At 36.4% G+C, this 16,788-nt stretch overlaps 2 protein-coding genes across 2 annotated transcripts; both read right to left on the reverse strand.

Annotated features, from left to right (window-relative positions):
* Positions 1 to 24: 24 nt before the first annotated feature.
* On the reverse strand, positions 25 to 7,284 carry LOC122301007 (protein PAF1 homolog). Its single transcript, XM_043112057.1, has 12 exons — positions 5,532 to 7,284; positions 4,950 to 5,018; positions 3,545 to 3,652; positions 3,262 to 3,442; positions 3,095 to 3,171; positions 2,879 to 2,998; positions 1,842 to 1,947; positions 1,124 to 1,204; positions 957 to 1,025; positions 802 to 873; positions 569 to 712; positions 25 to 486 (listed from the first exon to the last, which is right to left on the reverse strand). Exons 1-12 carry the CDS (start codon positions 6,539 to 6,541, stop codon positions 343 to 345), a joined length of 2,181 nt encoding a protein of 726 aa, XP_042967991.1. The 5' UTR covers positions 6,542 to 7,284; the 3' UTR covers positions 25 to 342.
* A 4,537-nt stretch (positions 7,285 to 11,821) lies between these two features.
* On the reverse strand, positions 11,822 to 16,169 carry LOC122301010 (transcription factor MYBS3-like). The gene is made up of 3 exons (XM_043112061.1): positions 15,681 to 16,169; positions 12,896 to 13,104; positions 11,822 to 12,593 (listed from the first exon to the last, which is right to left on the reverse strand). Exons 1-3 carry the CDS (start codon positions 15,982 to 15,984, stop codon positions 12,063 to 12,065), a joined length of 1,044 nt encoding a protein of 347 aa, XP_042967995.1. The 5' UTR covers positions 15,985 to 16,169; the 3' UTR covers positions 11,822 to 12,062.
* Positions 16,170 to 16,788: the final 619 nt, after the last annotated feature.

The raw sequence follows: 16,788 nt of genomic DNA on the forward strand, positions 1-16,788 counted from the left end.
CAAGCACCTTCAAAATGATTTGAATGAACACGGCAGAGAACTCAACAAAATTCTATTATGTCTGGTTTCCTTCTACAGGACAGGACCTATTTTCACTTTTTTTGTTCCATGGTATTAAAGGAAAAAAGGCTATATATCAACCATAACCAGCTACAATCTGAAAATATGTTTATACATATAATTGAAAGCTGGAATGAACATACATTTAGATATATTACTACTTTACCTCACATCTTTGCGGCATTAGCACAATAAAACACCAGTCCGCCCACCACCAGTCTACCTGCTTGAAAAAATTGGGAACTTTTTACTTCAAGGCAGCAGAATTTGGATTAGAATAAATCAATCAGACATTTCATCTTCAGCTCCACTAGATTGATCAATGTCCTGATGCCGGGCAACCTTCTGTGGTCTTCCAAGGCCATCTTCAATGTCTAACCCTCCCCTCTTCGAATTTGAAAAACTCCCCTTTGAATTTGAATAAACCTAGAAGCGCAAAAAACTCAGTGATATCTCATAGGTCCTTTACTACTAGTTAAGTCTTCAATAGATGGCTCCATGGTCATACCTCTGAATCCCTCAGTTCAACTGCAGCAACAGCTGATCTCCGCCTTACAGTAACTCTGGAAGGTACAGGAAAATATTCGACCTCGTCGCTAGATCTTCCTTCTTTGGCCCTCTTTTTTCTTAAAACGAGTTTTGTTGGAAGAGGCTACATTAAAAGAAAAGTCACTAAATAACAACCAAAATGTGTGCATGCACACTGGGAAAATGATATGAAATCAAGGTTCAAGTGGATACCACATAGCGTGCTTCTGCTTCATCAAATGAAACAAGGTATGTTGTGGGGTCATCCACATCATCCAGACGAAACTGTTGAGGAGTGAAAAGAAAAATTCAGTATGAAATGAAATGCTTGCTAGATGAAGTAGCATGTCAGAGATGTAGAGGCATACATCATAATGGTACTCGCGAACCCAAGAGTATGAGATGTCTTCACGTTCGTCATAAATATTTTTGGATAGCTGCCACCATTCGACATGTACAGACCAATAAATTAATAAGTTGCCCAATCATAGTATGTATGATAAAACTTATAACTTTACATATTGGCAATTATCACCTCATCTGGAGCAGGGACCATGTATGCCAAAAATGATTTGTCTGTATCAGAGCTCATTGCCACATAACTTTTCATAATGGCCTGAATGGATCAAAATAGATGAGGTCCAACACATACACATCACTAGCATAGATAGATATACATAATATTTCTTGAAAAAATAAAATGGTCTAATAAGTATTACTTCAAGTCTATGCATTACTTGAGCATAATAGCTTCTAATCAATAACCGATATGAGGGGTTGGTCAATAAATGTATGGACTTTAAGATGATTAAAACTTTCACTTTTAGCTTTTCAAATTTAGGACCACTAAGGAAGAAAGACCACCAAAGATGGATTGATGAGAACTATATTATCCTCTCTTTTTTTCCACAGGCAGGGGTTGCTGTAGGTTGGAAACAGCATTCTACTAAGAATTGGGTGGGAGGAAATTACTGAATATGTTATCACGCTTATAAAATTTTGGGGAAGGCAACAGAAGGCAAACATATCTCCACTGACACAGCGTAGGCATGGGAAGGTCACAGTGCTCAGACAACAAGTACAGGTGTCAGATAGCTAACTCTATAAAATTAAATTTTAATGAAAATAGGCTAAAATTAAAATCAGTACCAATTTTTCGGAGTCTTTCATATGCCCATGATGGACCTATTGCATTCACACAACATAACAAACTATACTTGCAAAAAAAATGTAAAATAACACACTCAAATCACCTGTGATTCGTAGGCATCACGAACAGTTTGATCCAGCTTGCTATGGACTTCTGAATCAGCTGTAGGAGCACTATCAAATGCCGAAACAACAAATTGGTCGTCATACCTGTTCCATAGCATCATATACAACATACAAATCCGTATGAATATTGTTGAATGCAATATGATACTTAATGACTAAACAGTAAAGTTCTTCTAAATAATCCATCAGCAGCAAAAACCCTTCATCTGCATTATTCTGCTAAGAGACAGAATTTCAAGTAGAGGACCACCAATAAGTATACGTGTGTTTGTGCGAGCAGGTTTTTAATCGACAAAAGCATAGCTCAGCAAAATAATGGGCTATTAGGGACAACTCAGACATGACTCAGGCTACTTCAGTTTTCAGCAACACATTTTTAATCAGTTAAACAAGGATTTTATTTTTTTTTATAAGTAAGAGAAAAATATTTTTAATCAGAAAATAGGCAATGCCCGTGTACACAGGAAGTATACATAACACCTAAGGACGTTCTATGTGTGATGAATTAAAGACAGGAACTCCTGAACACTGTCCCCGTTTAACAAGGATTTTATTGATGATATGAATTGGCATAGTCAGTTTTCAGCAGCGCACACATGATAAACCCATAGAATTGAGTTGATGTGTCAACACCAACAATACACAATATAATAATCTGTGGCTATAAACAGATAAACAAAAAAAAAATTCCATAACTAATTAACTAATAAACAAACATGAGACAGACAAGAAGAAGCTATTGCTTTTTTTTTTTTTTTTGCAATGTAGTAACACAGAGAAAGGTCTCTGAGTGAGAGCCAACTGAATTTTTTTTTTTTTCCGGTAAGAGCCAATCTGATTAAGCATTTTTTTTTTTTTATAGGAAATCAAGAAGTTTTATTCATAGGAGAAAAAGGACTAGCCCAAGTACACAGGAGCCAATCTGATTAAGCATTATATGTACAGAACCAAAAATAAATAATAGCATTGAAAAAATACATACTTATAAAAAAAAAAACCTTCAAAAAATACATACCGATCAAAATCGGGCAACAAAGGCAGAACCTCTAAAGGATATAAATCTTTGTTAGTCGCATGAACAGGGTGTGACTTGCATGCCACAAATGAGGATTCTATTTCCTTGATTTGTCTTTCCCTGAAAACAAATAATTATATAACCAATAAGTATAAATCAAGGCTCTCACACAGTGTGAAATTCTCTACATACTAAGAGGTTAGAGTAAGAACAAACCTATTGTTACGGTTCTCCAAAATGTTACGGCCTCCCTTCATTTCTCTCAGGTCTTTTGCTTGTTTCTCAGTTAAAGACTGAAAACACCAACATAGTTAGCCATGATAATGAACCAATCTGTTTCAAGAAAGCATTGCTCTCTAAGAGTAGTTTATGTAATCAATTACCTGCTTTGTTGATTCCATGCTAAGAGGAGATATATACTGTGTTTTCACCAGCCAGGTAACACCTTTATCAGTAGGCCTTTCTTTTCGTCTAATGCCATTATTCTTTACAGGGGTCACTGCTACATCATCATGCAACAATTCCTCGTCTTCTGGAGCAAGGGGTGGTCTAGCACTAGGAGGACTAATTAAAAGAATACATGAAGATGATGAGATTTCTTTTTGCTAAAAATAACTGTTGCAGTTATAAAAAAAAAAAAAAGGTTAAAATCTATCCGAGACATACTTGTATACACTGAGGTCAAGAAGGTCAAGAGGTATCCCCAGATCTGGCTCGACAAAAAGTTTGGGCTTGTAAGTTTTCTCCAAAGACGTGATCGTGTATTTTGTATATCTGAAAAAATAAAGCATACAAATTACACCACAACATTACTTATCCAAAAATAAAATAAAATAAATGTAACTGTTTCTAGTTCCTAAATGTATTCACATGTATACTTCCAGTGTACCTGAGCTATCCCTATCTTTACATCAATAAAATACCTTATTACTTATAAATATATATATATTATCAAAAAAATTACCACAACATTGCAGAATGCATTAGATCATAATTCTTTAGACATATGAACACAAGAAAGCAAAATAATAATACCCAGAAGCTTAACAAACAAAACCCTTAGGATACATTTGGTCTGACCACCCCCTTGGTTACTTGGCCAAGCCACCCTGCTATGGCTACCCCCTCCTCTTGGCCGGGGGATGGTTGCAACACCCCCCAGAATTCACCCACGGAATGACATTCCGGGGTGGCATGACCACTCCCATGTCCTTTGAGGATGGTCCAGCCACCACCAATGAGAGTGGCCTAGCCACTCCTGAATATCATTGTTTGCCACCCCTGTGGATTCTTAGGATGGCCGGTCACCCATAATGGCTTCTTTTTTTTAACTTTTTTTTATCGGTAAACAAGATTTTCTTGATCATAAAAATAGGCAAAAGCCCAAGCGCACGGCAAATATACCCAAAGTATATTTTTACTATTTTGATATTTTATTTTTTAGAAGACATTTTAATAAACTGAATAATCACTCTTGCTTCTATTTCCTTTTTTCTAGGCCTCTCCTTAGCACTTCTACATCACTTTTCACCACCAATTCCAAGATGACAAGTAGCACAAAGATATTAGAATCATAGCAGCACCCCAAAAGATGTGGCAGATATTCTTCTTGGTATAAATACATACTAGAAGCCTCATTGCTCAGCTTCATTTTTCTAAACTCCCTTGAAACTGGTACTATTTCCTTTTGATGAACCTTGAGTTCTACAAGTTATGCTAATTATTATTGTTTGATTGTGATTATTACTTTGGAATTGAGTATAAGTAATTTTCCACTTAATAAAATTCACATAAAAATTTAATTACAAAAATTAAATGTAAAGGTTCGTAACTCCTTGAAGATTTTGATTTTCATCGCAACACCTAAACATGGAAAATTACCATCATAAAGAGTGCTACTACATCATCAATTAATTTTCAACAGCTTAGAAGTATGTGCATGCCAATGAAAATACCACTGCATGAATGTTAACATGCTGAGTTGACACATATAGAGATATATAGATGCTTATAGAATTGGTCCTCTGAGAGAGAGAGAGAGAGAGAGAGAGAGAGAGAGAGAGAGACATACTGATCTTTCTCATTCTTCATAGCCATGAGCTTTGGTTGTGCACTAGGATCTGGGAGCTCGTTACGGAATCTTAAAGAAGCAAACAAAGGAAATTGCATAGAGAAAGGATGTCAGTAACTGAAGTCAACAATGTAAACATTGTTGAACTGGAAAATGCAAGCGCCAATTCTGACCAAAAAGGTTTGTAATATCCGACGCACATATATGGCAGGTATAGAAAGTAATCAAAAGAAAGATCCAAAAGTCTTCTCTCACACAGTCACCTCTCCCATCTGCATCTTCACAAATTTATTATAATTTAGCACCCACTTTGTCCCCAAAATGCCAAATGAAAAATTAGTGAGGAATAAAGAATGATCAAAACCATAGACCAGAACCTCCCGCCCACCAGGAAAACAAAAACAAATATACATGCTCCTAGCCAAGCCACTAAATTAATTATCAATTACACCACTTACATGAAAACTCCAGTATCAGCTATCTAGTTGTAGTTACAGTCCTACTTCCATACTTCTTTGATAAGTCGGAGCGAGGAAACAAATAAGCAAAATTGAAACCAAGGATAGTCATCAACATACTCACTTCAACTTGCACAAGAATGTTGTTGGCTTCTTCAATCTATTCTCAACCCTCTCACCACTCAACAATGGAGTAGCTCTCCTATCCCCCATCCGTGACCCCACAATCGACCCATGCACCTTCGCAGAAGACAATATCTGGGTCTTTTGTAGAACCGTGTTCTGGGACTCCTTCAACTGCTGCCTTTGTTTCTCTTCCTGTTTTTGCTTTTCAAATTCCCTCTTCTTCCTCAACCTCCTCTCTTCCTCCGTTTCCACCCTCCCGGGTGGCCCATTAGATTTCTTCACCGGCACAGGAGGCGCCGGGGGCTTCTGCTGCTGTTTAGCAGGAACAAGGTTTAAAAGCCCATGCCTTCCAGAAGCCGTTAACTCCTTGGAAGACCCTTTATCACGCTCATGAGACCCCCTATCTACTCCACCCTCCTTGTTCTGCAGAGGAGGCGGTGGTGAACTTGGGGGTGGTGGTGGTGGAATTGATGAATTTGGGGGTGAAGATGGAGGTGGTGGTGGAGGCGGTGGTCGCATTGGCTGTATTGGCGGATGACTATACTGACTGTACTGATTAGACGGATAATAAATAGGAGCTTGTGGGGGCTGCACATTCATCGAGTTTTGTGCCATAGAAGGAGCGGCTGGTGGTGGTGGTGGTGGTGGGTAAGATGACTCCGGAGGGGGCGGTGGTGGCGGATACGGATACTGCTGGTGAGGAGGAGGTGGAGGAGGTTGTTGACCCCTCGGCGGAACGTAATGTTGGTGGTGGTAATTCGAATTCGGGTGCATTTGGCTGGCGTTGTAGTTTTGGGGATATGAAGAAGGTGGAGGAGGAGCCGAGGATATAGACCCATCAGCACCACCACCACCACCACCATATCCACCCCAATTCTGATTGTACTGAGCTCGCTGGTGAGGTGGATGTAGCGGCGGCGGAGGTTGTGGTTGTGGTGGTGGAAGGGGGTTCTGAATAGGGGCGGGCGCGAATGAAGTTTGCGGAGGAAAGGGCCTGTACGAGGCCATGGCGGATTTTCAATCCGAATAAACCCCGGAAGAGAGGGAATTCAGTTCCTAACTCTCGGTTCTCTTGGTTTAGTTGTAGAAACTGATGAAAACCCAAGAACAGAAGCTCTGGAGTTCCAATTATTATAATTTCTAATGAACACTTCAGAAACTGATCAAAACCCTAGCATAGAACGCTATGGATTTCGAATTATTGTAATTTCAAAATCGACAGAGCAAGTCAAACTCTAGTACAGAGAGCTTCCAATATCTAATCCCTGGACTTTAGGGATGAACAGAGATAGAATTCTCGGAGATAAAAAGAAAATCAAAACCCTAAAAATGAATTGCAGATTTAGGAATCACTTATAGAGGACAACAATTAATGGACAAGCTCTTGTAACAAACCCTAGCTGGGACAAAAAAAATTGAAACCCGAATTCCAGTTCTTACACTCCAAGAGACGGAGACCCTAGGAAAGAGAAATCACAAATTACGATCCCAAATCTTTTAATTCTCTCAAAGAACGGACTCAAACCCTAAGTGGAGTCCCCCAATCCCCCTAAAGCCCTGAATTGCAAGAATGTACGTAACTAGCACATATACGTACATATAAAAATGTATAGAAAGACAGAGAGAGCTCAGAGCGACCGGAGAGATTGTTGAGGGCAACTGAGAGGAATCAAAGAACGTCGGCAGGCGTGTGTGAGATACAGAGAGTCAGTGTAATTAGATTTCTCAATGGAGAAAAAAAAAAATTATAGTTTTCAAGTTTCCTTTTTGTTTTTATATTCGGATTATATATTTTCCCAACTTATCCTAAAAACATACTCGTTTTTCTTTTTGTTTTCAGAATAAAGTTTATTTTTAATTATGCAGGATGGGTTAGCTAGAATTAATATAATCTTGTTTAGATATTGAGATGATAACAAAATTTTATAAAATAATTTAAAAATAATAGTAAAATAATTTAAATTTAGATTTTTTATAAAATTTTTAAAAAATATAGAAAATAATTAAATTAAAATATCATTTGAATATAATTTATAATATTATTTTTATTTTTAGATTTTAAAATTTTAAATTATTTTTTGAGTTTTGTTTAGAAATTTAAGAAAATTATAATAATTCTATGAACAAATTAAAAATAAAAATTAAAAAATATTTATATTTATAGTATTTATATATTGATATAAAATTAGATCATCATACAGTCCAAATGGACGTTAATAGTTAAAAAATCATTATATCTTTTGTTTTGACCTTAGATTTTTTATTTTTAAGAATATCATATTCCAAGTACAACTTTGGTCTCCTTAACATTTTTCATGTTGATATCTCAATTTACTTCTAAATATAGATAAATAACTAAATAAAGACAAAAAAAAAACAAAAAAATAAAAGAGGAAGAAGAAGAAGAAGATTCATTAAAAAAAAGGAAACAACCTAGATCACAAACTAAGACCACGATTCCTTACTTCGACAACATACAAATATATATGTTAAGGACGTGTTTCGTACACCTTTAGGCCGGACTACTCAGAAATTCGAGTCTTTATATTTCTGTATACACAAAACTACTCTCAACTTTAGCAGCCTAGTGGGTCGCTGAATGGAGCTTTCGATACTTAAGTTAGTTTCGTTTATAAGAAAACTCTTCGAATATGGATAGTATTGTCTAGGTTCCTTTTCTATAGTGGTAGAAGGGGGATACTATTGAGTGCAACTTGGGTCACAACCCACCTAGCCCGTCGGCCTGACCCGCATCCTCTTGAGCTAGGGGCACCTGTAATTATGTGGCCTGGAGTTGGATAAGCTTAGGTTTGGCCTTGGGTCAGATGGCATCATTTCCTAGGTTGGACTTAATTCATTAGGATAAGTTTTCCCATAACAATATAAATTGGATACTTTTAAATATTTTTTCAAACTTATTGTTCATGGAAGTGTTATATTTACATAAAAAATTTATAAAAATAAATTTAAACAAATTTTTTTTAGAAATAAATTTATACAAATATATTAGTTAATGCGATACATTAAATTTATTTTATAATAAATAGTTATATACAATATGACGTACCATTTTAGATTCCTTATTTCGACAACATATAAATATATATGTTAAGGACGTGTTTCGTACGCCTTTGGGCCAGACTACTCATGAGCTCGAGTCTTCACATTTTTGCACATACAAAACCACTTCCAACTTCAGCAATCTAGTGGGTTGTTGGATGGAGATTTCGATGCCTAAATTAGTTTCATTTATAGGAAAACTCTCCGAATATGGGTAGTATTGTCTAGATTCATTTTCTATGATGGTGGAATGGGGATGCTGCTAAGTGCCTCTTGGGTCACGACCCACCCGGCCGTCGGCCTGACCCATGTCCTCTTGAGCTAGGGGCACCTGTAATTATGTGGCTTAGAGTTGGATGGGTTTAAATTTGGCCTTGAGTCGGATGACATCATTTCCTAGGTTGGGTTGAACTCCTTAGGAGAAGTTTTCCCATAACAAATATAAATTGGATACTTCTAAATATTTGTTCAAACTTATTGTTCATGGAAGTGTTAGATTTACATAAAAATTTTATAAAAATAAATTTAAACAATTATTTTTTATGGAAATAAATTTATACAAATATATGAGTTAATGCGATACGTTAAATTTACTTTATAATAAATAATTATATACAATCTGACGTACCATTTCAAAATACGTCAGTTTGTAAGCTAAGTTTTTGTTAAATTTATATATAGATCAAACATTTCTCATTGCTAAGTCATTGAGTATATTTCATGAGAGAGTAAAAATATAAGACTTAAAGTAATGGATATTATTTAAAAAAATAGAAAATGATAATATAATAATTAATTAATAAATCCAAATAGTATTCATGGTAGTAAGCTATAAAAAAATTAAAAATAAGAATGAGATAACAATATTTCATTTTTACAACATTGATTCCTAAATTAAAAAAGAAAAACTCACAATCTAATACTTTAATCAACCTAGACACGAATGAGAAACCACATATCAATTGAATATCAACAAAGGGGAGGGCGGTGAGACCCCGCCCCCCACCACTCCGCTTGGGCCGAGCGGGCAACCCCATCCGCCCATACAAGGGTGGGGGCCCCATACACAAGGAGAAATCTCAACGGGGTCCGTTAGGATATATATTTATATAAATACATGTAGATTTATACATATTTATGAATGAAATATTCTTCGGAGCAGTCACTGTTTGGGTGAATATATCGCACACATTACGTGTTGACCGAGTTCACTAAAATACTGAACCTGTTTCAAGGATCATTCCCCCCCCCCCCCCGAATATATCGCACACATTACGTGTTGACCGAGTTCACTAAAATACTGAACCTGTTTCAAGGATCATTCCCCCCCCCCCCCCCCCCCCCCCCCCCCCCCCCAACAAAACCTGACAGCCCATCAATGCCCTCCCGAAATCAACCCCTTCCCCTTTGCGCTCAGTCCCCTTCATCTTCTTTTACAGTTGGCGGTGCAAAGGAAAGGTGCGGCTGAGATCCACAGAGAGAAAGTGATGGGAGAGAAAACAGAACACGGAGAGAGAGGGAATGAAGCTCATCGTGCGACAGTGAGGAGGCGTGCGACGGTCTGGGGTGGCGTGAGGTGCCCGGCGACCCTTTCTGTGCAGGTGGTGATGACGTGGAGGGGCTAGAGACATGGCTCACGTTGGGAAACACTTCCCCTGTTTCGGTGTGGTGCAAACAGAGCACCCTTTCCAAGGCTTTTCGATGGCTGGACATGGAGGTGTACTTGGAGGTTGTGTGAAGGAGTCTTGGCAGTGGGTGGCTCTCAGTTTGGCTCCAGTGTGACATGGTGGTGAGTGTCTAAATGAGTATGGGTCAACGAATGTGGGGTTGGGCTGTTTTCATGGTGTTTTCGAAGTGAGGCAATGCCTTGTAAGGTGGTTGGAGTTGCCGTGTCTGAAGGGATTCACGTGCGGTGGCTTTGGACGGCAGTATGGTTGATGCGAACAGCAAACTGGAAAAGAACTAAAGAAATTGAAAGCTAATGCCCAATTCCCATGGGGGTTGTTTATGATGCTGTATGCACGAGAGACGTTGATTGTGGTGTACAGTTTGAAAATACAAAACAGGAAATACATGGCAATGGAAAAGAAACCGAATTTCAAATCCGCTCAAAACGCACGTTTTGGGTGTTAAAAGGAAAAGACAGAAGCATACACATAGTGAATGCACTGAGTGTGCTGCTACAATGGCTGCCCGGTAGAAGAACTCTTTCTTTATAAATACATGTTATTCATTTTGTTAAAATTGTATTTACAAAATTGTATTGCCATAAAAAAAAGAAATCAAAACAATACAAGAGTCTTACTTAAGTAATATGAGACTCACTGTATATTACATTGACTTCCTATGTAAAGGAGGCCAAGAATTGAAACTCTTGTATTGCTATGACCTTATAAAGGCCACATTAGATTGCATTAACATGCACATTATATATACTAACAAATTTAAAAACTAATAACATTATGGTTATATTTACAAAGAAAAAATATAGCATGACTACCAAATATGCCGACCCATATATTCTTATTTTCATTTTATTTTTTCTTAATAGTTAAGAAAGTGACTATTAGTGAATTTATATTTTTTTTTTGTTAAGAATGTTTAAAAAATGATTAAAAAAACTTATTTGTACTAGTGGTGCACATTTGGAGTCACCTTAACATTGTCCTATTTACCAACTTAAATTATGTAACAATTTAGGTCTATAAATGTGTTTTTGATCACCTTTTTTTTTTTAAATGTAGAAACAATTTTTGGACCCAAGGATCCATGGGTACTACTAGAGCGGGCGGATGAAGGGTCAGCATCCGTACCCGAATTCTCTTACCACATTCAACTGCCGCAGCTGGTAGAGAGAGAGAGTGGGGATTATTAACGTTGGAGTGCCACAAAGTGACTCCAACTCCAAGTAAGAGGGGGACGTTCTAAAGGAAAACTATCGTCAAGATTGAACATAGAAAACAGCGTCAGGAAATGTTCCAACAGAGATCATGGGGAATGATACTAAGAATTCAACAGACTTGCACTTGCACTATAATATATATTTTTTCACGGGCCACAATCAATAAAGAACAAAAACAAAACATCCTCGAAAGAAATTTTTTATTGATTTTTGGGTGGGTGGTCCCCTGATCCGTCTCTCAACTGACCTATTTTGCTGTCGAATAAAACCGGCACGGGAAACTATAAGGTATAATCTACAAGCGGAAATATTAATTAGAGTTCATCTGCAAAAACCACAACTGTTCTGCCAAATCGATTCGATTATTTCAACTGCTAGCTGTTTACAGTTAGAAAGAATAGATATTACCTACGAAATTGATCTAATCCAACGTTATAACGACTGCAATTCTTCATACTATATAACAAACAAACCAAGATGACTTAGTAAGAATATACTAATGCAAAATCAAGAAAATGGGAAAGAAAAATAAAAGATTGTAGTAATATTTCTCACTTTACCCCTATTTCAAACTGCTTCGATTACACTACTCTCACCCTTGTTTAAGTCCGACCCGCTCACCGGAGCATTTGCATGAAATGCTGATTGCCTCGACGGCTCTCCTATCAATTTTAAGGATAGGGGTGAAGGCTCTCTATGGCCTCTCTCAGCCTCTCCAAGACTCAGCTGAGACATGCCAACAAGTTCATCAACATTTACAGGTTGCTTTGGAAGGATTGGGATTGGCTTCAACACCTGATGATATGACGATTCTGCACCCTTCTCTTCTTCCATAAGATCCGTATTGGGTGGCCATATTGGGAAAGGGAGAGGTAGATAAGCAGGGAAGAATTGGGGAATCATTGGTGCAAGTCCACTTGATGTGGCAACACTTTCATTCGGTCCTTCAACTTCTTCTTGAGGTGTGGCTTCCATAGGTTCAAATTCCGAGTTGAGGGAGAGATTTAAAGAAGGCAACAAGTTTGCAGTATCAGTTGCTCTCACCTGAGCAGAAGACAGCAATACTTGTTCTTCTGGAACAGGGGGTGTATCTGTGGCCTGAGAAAAGTAACAAATTTAATAAGCCTAAAAGATCCAACGAAATAATATATACGACCACTATCAAACTAAGAAAATGCATGATACGTATGCTTAAAAAACGATAACCACCAGTGGGAAAAAGAAAAATTACAAGAAACGAACCTATTCTATGCTTTGTTCCAGCAAGTGACGAGCAGGGTATTCAATACTTTTCTCTTAATGGGTTGATTTTCAGTGAAGTGATGCATGATGACTGTGCATGAAAATTCAATTGCCTTTATTTGTGAAACACCTAAAATAATGTAAGAAGCAAGACAAACCGTATCTGGAACCATGTCAAAAAGACTGGAACGTCTCTTTTTTCGGTTAGCATTACTTTGCCGGATAAAGTACTTCTGTGCATGGCTTGCCACTTGTGTAGGAGTCCTTGATGTGACAAAATTTCTTGCTATCCCACGCCAGTCCCCTTTCCCCAATTTCTGAAGACCAACTAAAAACAGCCGATGTTCTTCTTCTGTCCATGGTACACCTGAAAGCCAAATCCAGCACAAGGAAAAGAATGCAAATTCTCCATTCAGTACAACATGTATATCTGATAGATTCCTGATTACAACATGAACAGTAACTATCCTTTTCTATATAAAAAATTCCATGACTAACATTTGATATCTTTCAAGACTCAAAATAAGCAAGATAAATTCATGAAGTAAAACCAGCCAACTAGAGCTCTAACTGTTAAGTAGATATGTGAAAAAGACGCAAAATGATATCTTTCATATGTGAAGGTTTGTCAGGTTTCAAAGACTATAATGAGACCCCATGTGTGAACTAAGTGTCTTAAGTATTAGGAGTAATAGCAGTCATTATTTCTCTTTCTTGTCCTTCCGAACTCAAAAGTAAAATATAAGAGCCTGGAATGTGGAAAATGTACAAAGAGAGGTCAGAGGTTTTGCAAAAGAGTAATGCTATACACCACACCACCCTCTCACTTGCATCCTACTATATATGATATAGCGCATTTATCACCATTTGATGATAAAAAAGTATGTGATAAATGATTATTCAATAGTGGTAAGTGGGATGGTAGTATGATATATAGAATTTTCCTTTGCGAAAACATGATTTAGGCAAAGAATCAAAAGGCTGTTGTTTTAAGTACATTATTATTATTTTTTTTATAAGTAAAACTTCCTAAAGTAGAGTATTGAACAGGTAAAAGTTCAATCCACCTAATCTCTTTTTATTTGTCACCTAGAGAGATACCACCTAAAACTAAGTGAAAAGACTGCAGTTTCACATAAACTTTAGCAAGATGATACATTGAAAACTATAGCAGTTACAATGCTAACAATGATGATATGTAACAATAAGCAACTAGTCCATTGTGTGTATTGAGACAAATGCTATGCTTTTATCCATTCAGTCAAAAACTACATTATATAAGAAACACACCAAGAACCTGCAATCCAAATATTTTAAATGCTATCTGCTAGGTATATCCACTGTTGTTTGATAATGTATCACCTAATCTTGGACATAAGGAAAATAAGTGCTTTGTCATAATACCGGTACTAATGAATTGTGTCTATCACAAGGATTATAGCATGTGTGCCAATTTAATAAAGTAGGAACATAACAGAGAATTTAAGGTCACGTAATGCAAATATGTGGGTGTGAGTGTAATGGATTGGAACATAAGTAATGTTCACTGATGTTAGTATCAGGACAGAACAATTTGCAAAAACAAGCTTAGGGTACTTTTTAAAAAGTTAACACATTATTTCTTTGTAAACTAATATGTCTTAATTCAGAAAATAAAAATTACCAAACTTAACCATAAAAACAATATTCAACTTTCCTTTAAGAGGTTCAAAACTTGTTTTTCCAATGGGTTGCTGCAGGCATGCATCTCAAACTCCTCTTATAGATTTCTAGCCATCAATCGTGAGAAGGTGTTATTTGCCTACAGGCTAACATATTAATAAGGACAACTTATTGTATTAATTCCTGAGGTTTGGCCTTATAGCGAACTGGTCCCTGCAATTAAAAAAGGTACAACGATTCCTTGGATAATACTTATATACCAAAGTGGCTCTTCCATTTCCATCCAAATGTTGTTAGTTTGTTGACGGAAAACGTTGATATGGCAATCACTTTCCAAGTCAGGACCAATCAAATGATAACAAGTGTCACAAATACACAATCCGCTTTAAAAATCCCTTGTCAACATGGTACATCAGTAGAAAAATATTAAAAAATAGAAAACAAATCACAAATAAAATAAAAAGCACAAACTTACAACGGTAATCTTCCCTATAATAATATAGAAATACTACAATCAATAAAAAAGAAAAGTCTTCCTCTACAATTTTGTTTTTTTGAGTCTCCCTCGACAACTGCAGACGAGATCTCCAACCAAATACAACAAGAATGCATAGCATAATGCTTGAAGTTCCAAATCATAAAGGAACAAATTCCTTGTTTCAAAAAGACAAAAATATATATTAAAAAAAAAAACAATGCACGGTATTTAATACCCTTTGTCATATCCAAAGCATTGTCTAGAATTTCCCAGAAAAGAAAAAATCTCGAGTACCACTTTTCGTTATTAATCAAATGCATTGAAAAAATAAGTCATAAAAAAAAAAAACCACACAGAAATTAAGGTTATTCAAAAATTTAGAATCAAGTCCGGCTCATCGCCAAAGCTGTGAATTGTACTGAACAATATAATAGCACAAAGGGTTAAGAAAATGGAAAATCTAATTTCCTTCAAATGGAAAATCTTCCAAAACAAAAAGGTTAAGAAAATGACGAAGTCAAACTGAGAACTAAAAGAATTAAAACCAAGTTACCAACTCATCCACCGAAAGAGCAAACGATCATTTAAAGGCGAAATCAAAATATTTTTATTTTTTAAAAGATAGGAAACAATTTATCTAATCAGTTCGATAATAAATCATAAAAACCAGAACTCGAAAATATTATCCAGAATCACTACAACCCGATCCAAAGAAAACCAACCTTCCTAGCACCCACAAAAAATAACTGAATTAAACTAACCTGACTAATTAAATGATGATGATGATGAGAAGTTTTAATTACCTTTCTTACGGTCGCCACGCCCGTTGGAGGAGCAGGAGGCGTGGGCGGGATCATCGGACAAGTAACCGTCTGACACGTGGACGGGGTCGGAGGTGGGGGAGTCTTGGTAATTGGGTGAAGCGGCGGCGGACGAGGAGGAATGGTAGTGGGCCGATAGGTTCCCCATGCTGGCGCTCTTCTTGATGATCGAGCCATCGGTTAGCTTCACGCCGAATAGCTTCACGCATCCTCCGCCCCCGCCGCGGTTCGGACACGTCCGCGAGTTGTGGCCATTGTTACTGCAGTGCGAGCACCGCCGAGTCATGCCGGTTCCACTCGGCCGTGTCACTGCCGAGTTGGTCGGAGTCAGAGCGAGAGAGAGATTTATGTGGGTGAGAGCTAGCGGAACGATTGGGGTTGGGGAGCGAGGAGGGGCTCTTTATTTCTGGGACATGAATTATTTTAGCGGGGAATGGATCAAGGGATAGAGGAATGCGGGGGTTCGTTCTTTGGTACTCTTACCGTAATAACCCTTTTTCTCTTTTCTAGAAAGGATAATGCCCTTATCTTTTGTTTATTTTTCAATAATAATTATTAATAATTTTATTTAAAAATTATTATAATCACCAAAAATCTTATAAAAATAAATTTATAAATTAACATGATTATATTATAGATTATATTATAAAAATATTTTTATTATAAGATAAATTTAACTTATCATATAAAACAAAATCAATTTATTTTTATAAAATTTCCTTGTAGTAGTAAGATTTCTCATTTGTTTAATCAACAACAACCATAATAATAATAATGCAATTGTTACTATTTTCTCTCCTTTAATTTTATTAATTTATTTTTTATATTTTTGTGATAAACTATTCTATTAAAATTATTATAAAAAGGTAGTCACATGATTTTGATATTCGAAAATCTTCTCGATTTATCTCATCTCATTATTATAACTTTTTAAAATTTCTATATAAAATATAATAAATAATTTAACTTTTTTAAATTTTAATTTAATATTTTTAAATCTTAAAATAAAAATAAAAATATTTTATTTAATTTATCTAAAATAATCTTATCTCATATCGAAATTTAAATTAAACTTTTGACTCGAGTCTTT

The sequence above is a fragment of the Carya illinoinensis genome, chromosome 2 (assembly GCF_018687715.1).
Source record: "Carya illinoinensis cultivar Pawnee chromosome 2, C.illinoinensisPawnee_v1, whole genome shotgun sequence".
NCBI lineage: Eukaryota > Viridiplantae > Streptophyta > Magnoliopsida > Fagales > Juglandaceae > Carya > Carya illinoinensis.

Excerpts from the sequence above, each read along its gene's own strand:
- LOC122301007 (XM_043112057.1), bottom strand. The coding sequence starts at position 6,541 with ATGGCCTCGTACAGGCCCTTTCCTCCGCAAACTTCATTCGCGCCCGCC. Across the intron at positions 3,653-4,949 it reads ATGAAGAATGAGAAAGATCA|ATATACAAAATACACGATCA; the intron begins GTATGTCTCTCT and ends TTATTTTTTCAG. Across the intron at positions 1,948-2,878 it reads TTGTTGCCCGATTTTGATCG|GTATGACGACCAATTTGTTG; the intron begins GTATGTATTTTT and ends GCTATGGAACAG.
- LOC122301010 (XM_043112061.1), bottom strand. The coding sequence starts at position 15,984 with ATGACTCGGCGGTGCTCGCACTGCAGTAACAATGGCCACAACTCGCGG. Across the intron at positions 13,105-15,680 it reads GCGTGGCGACCGTAAGAAAG|GTGTACCATGGACAGAAGAA; the intron begins GTAATTAAAACT and ends TTTGGCTTTCAG. Across the intron at positions 12,594-12,895 it reads TTGACATGGTTCCAGATACG|GCCACAGATACACCCCCTGT; the intron begins GTTTGTCTTGCT and ends TACTTTTCTCAG.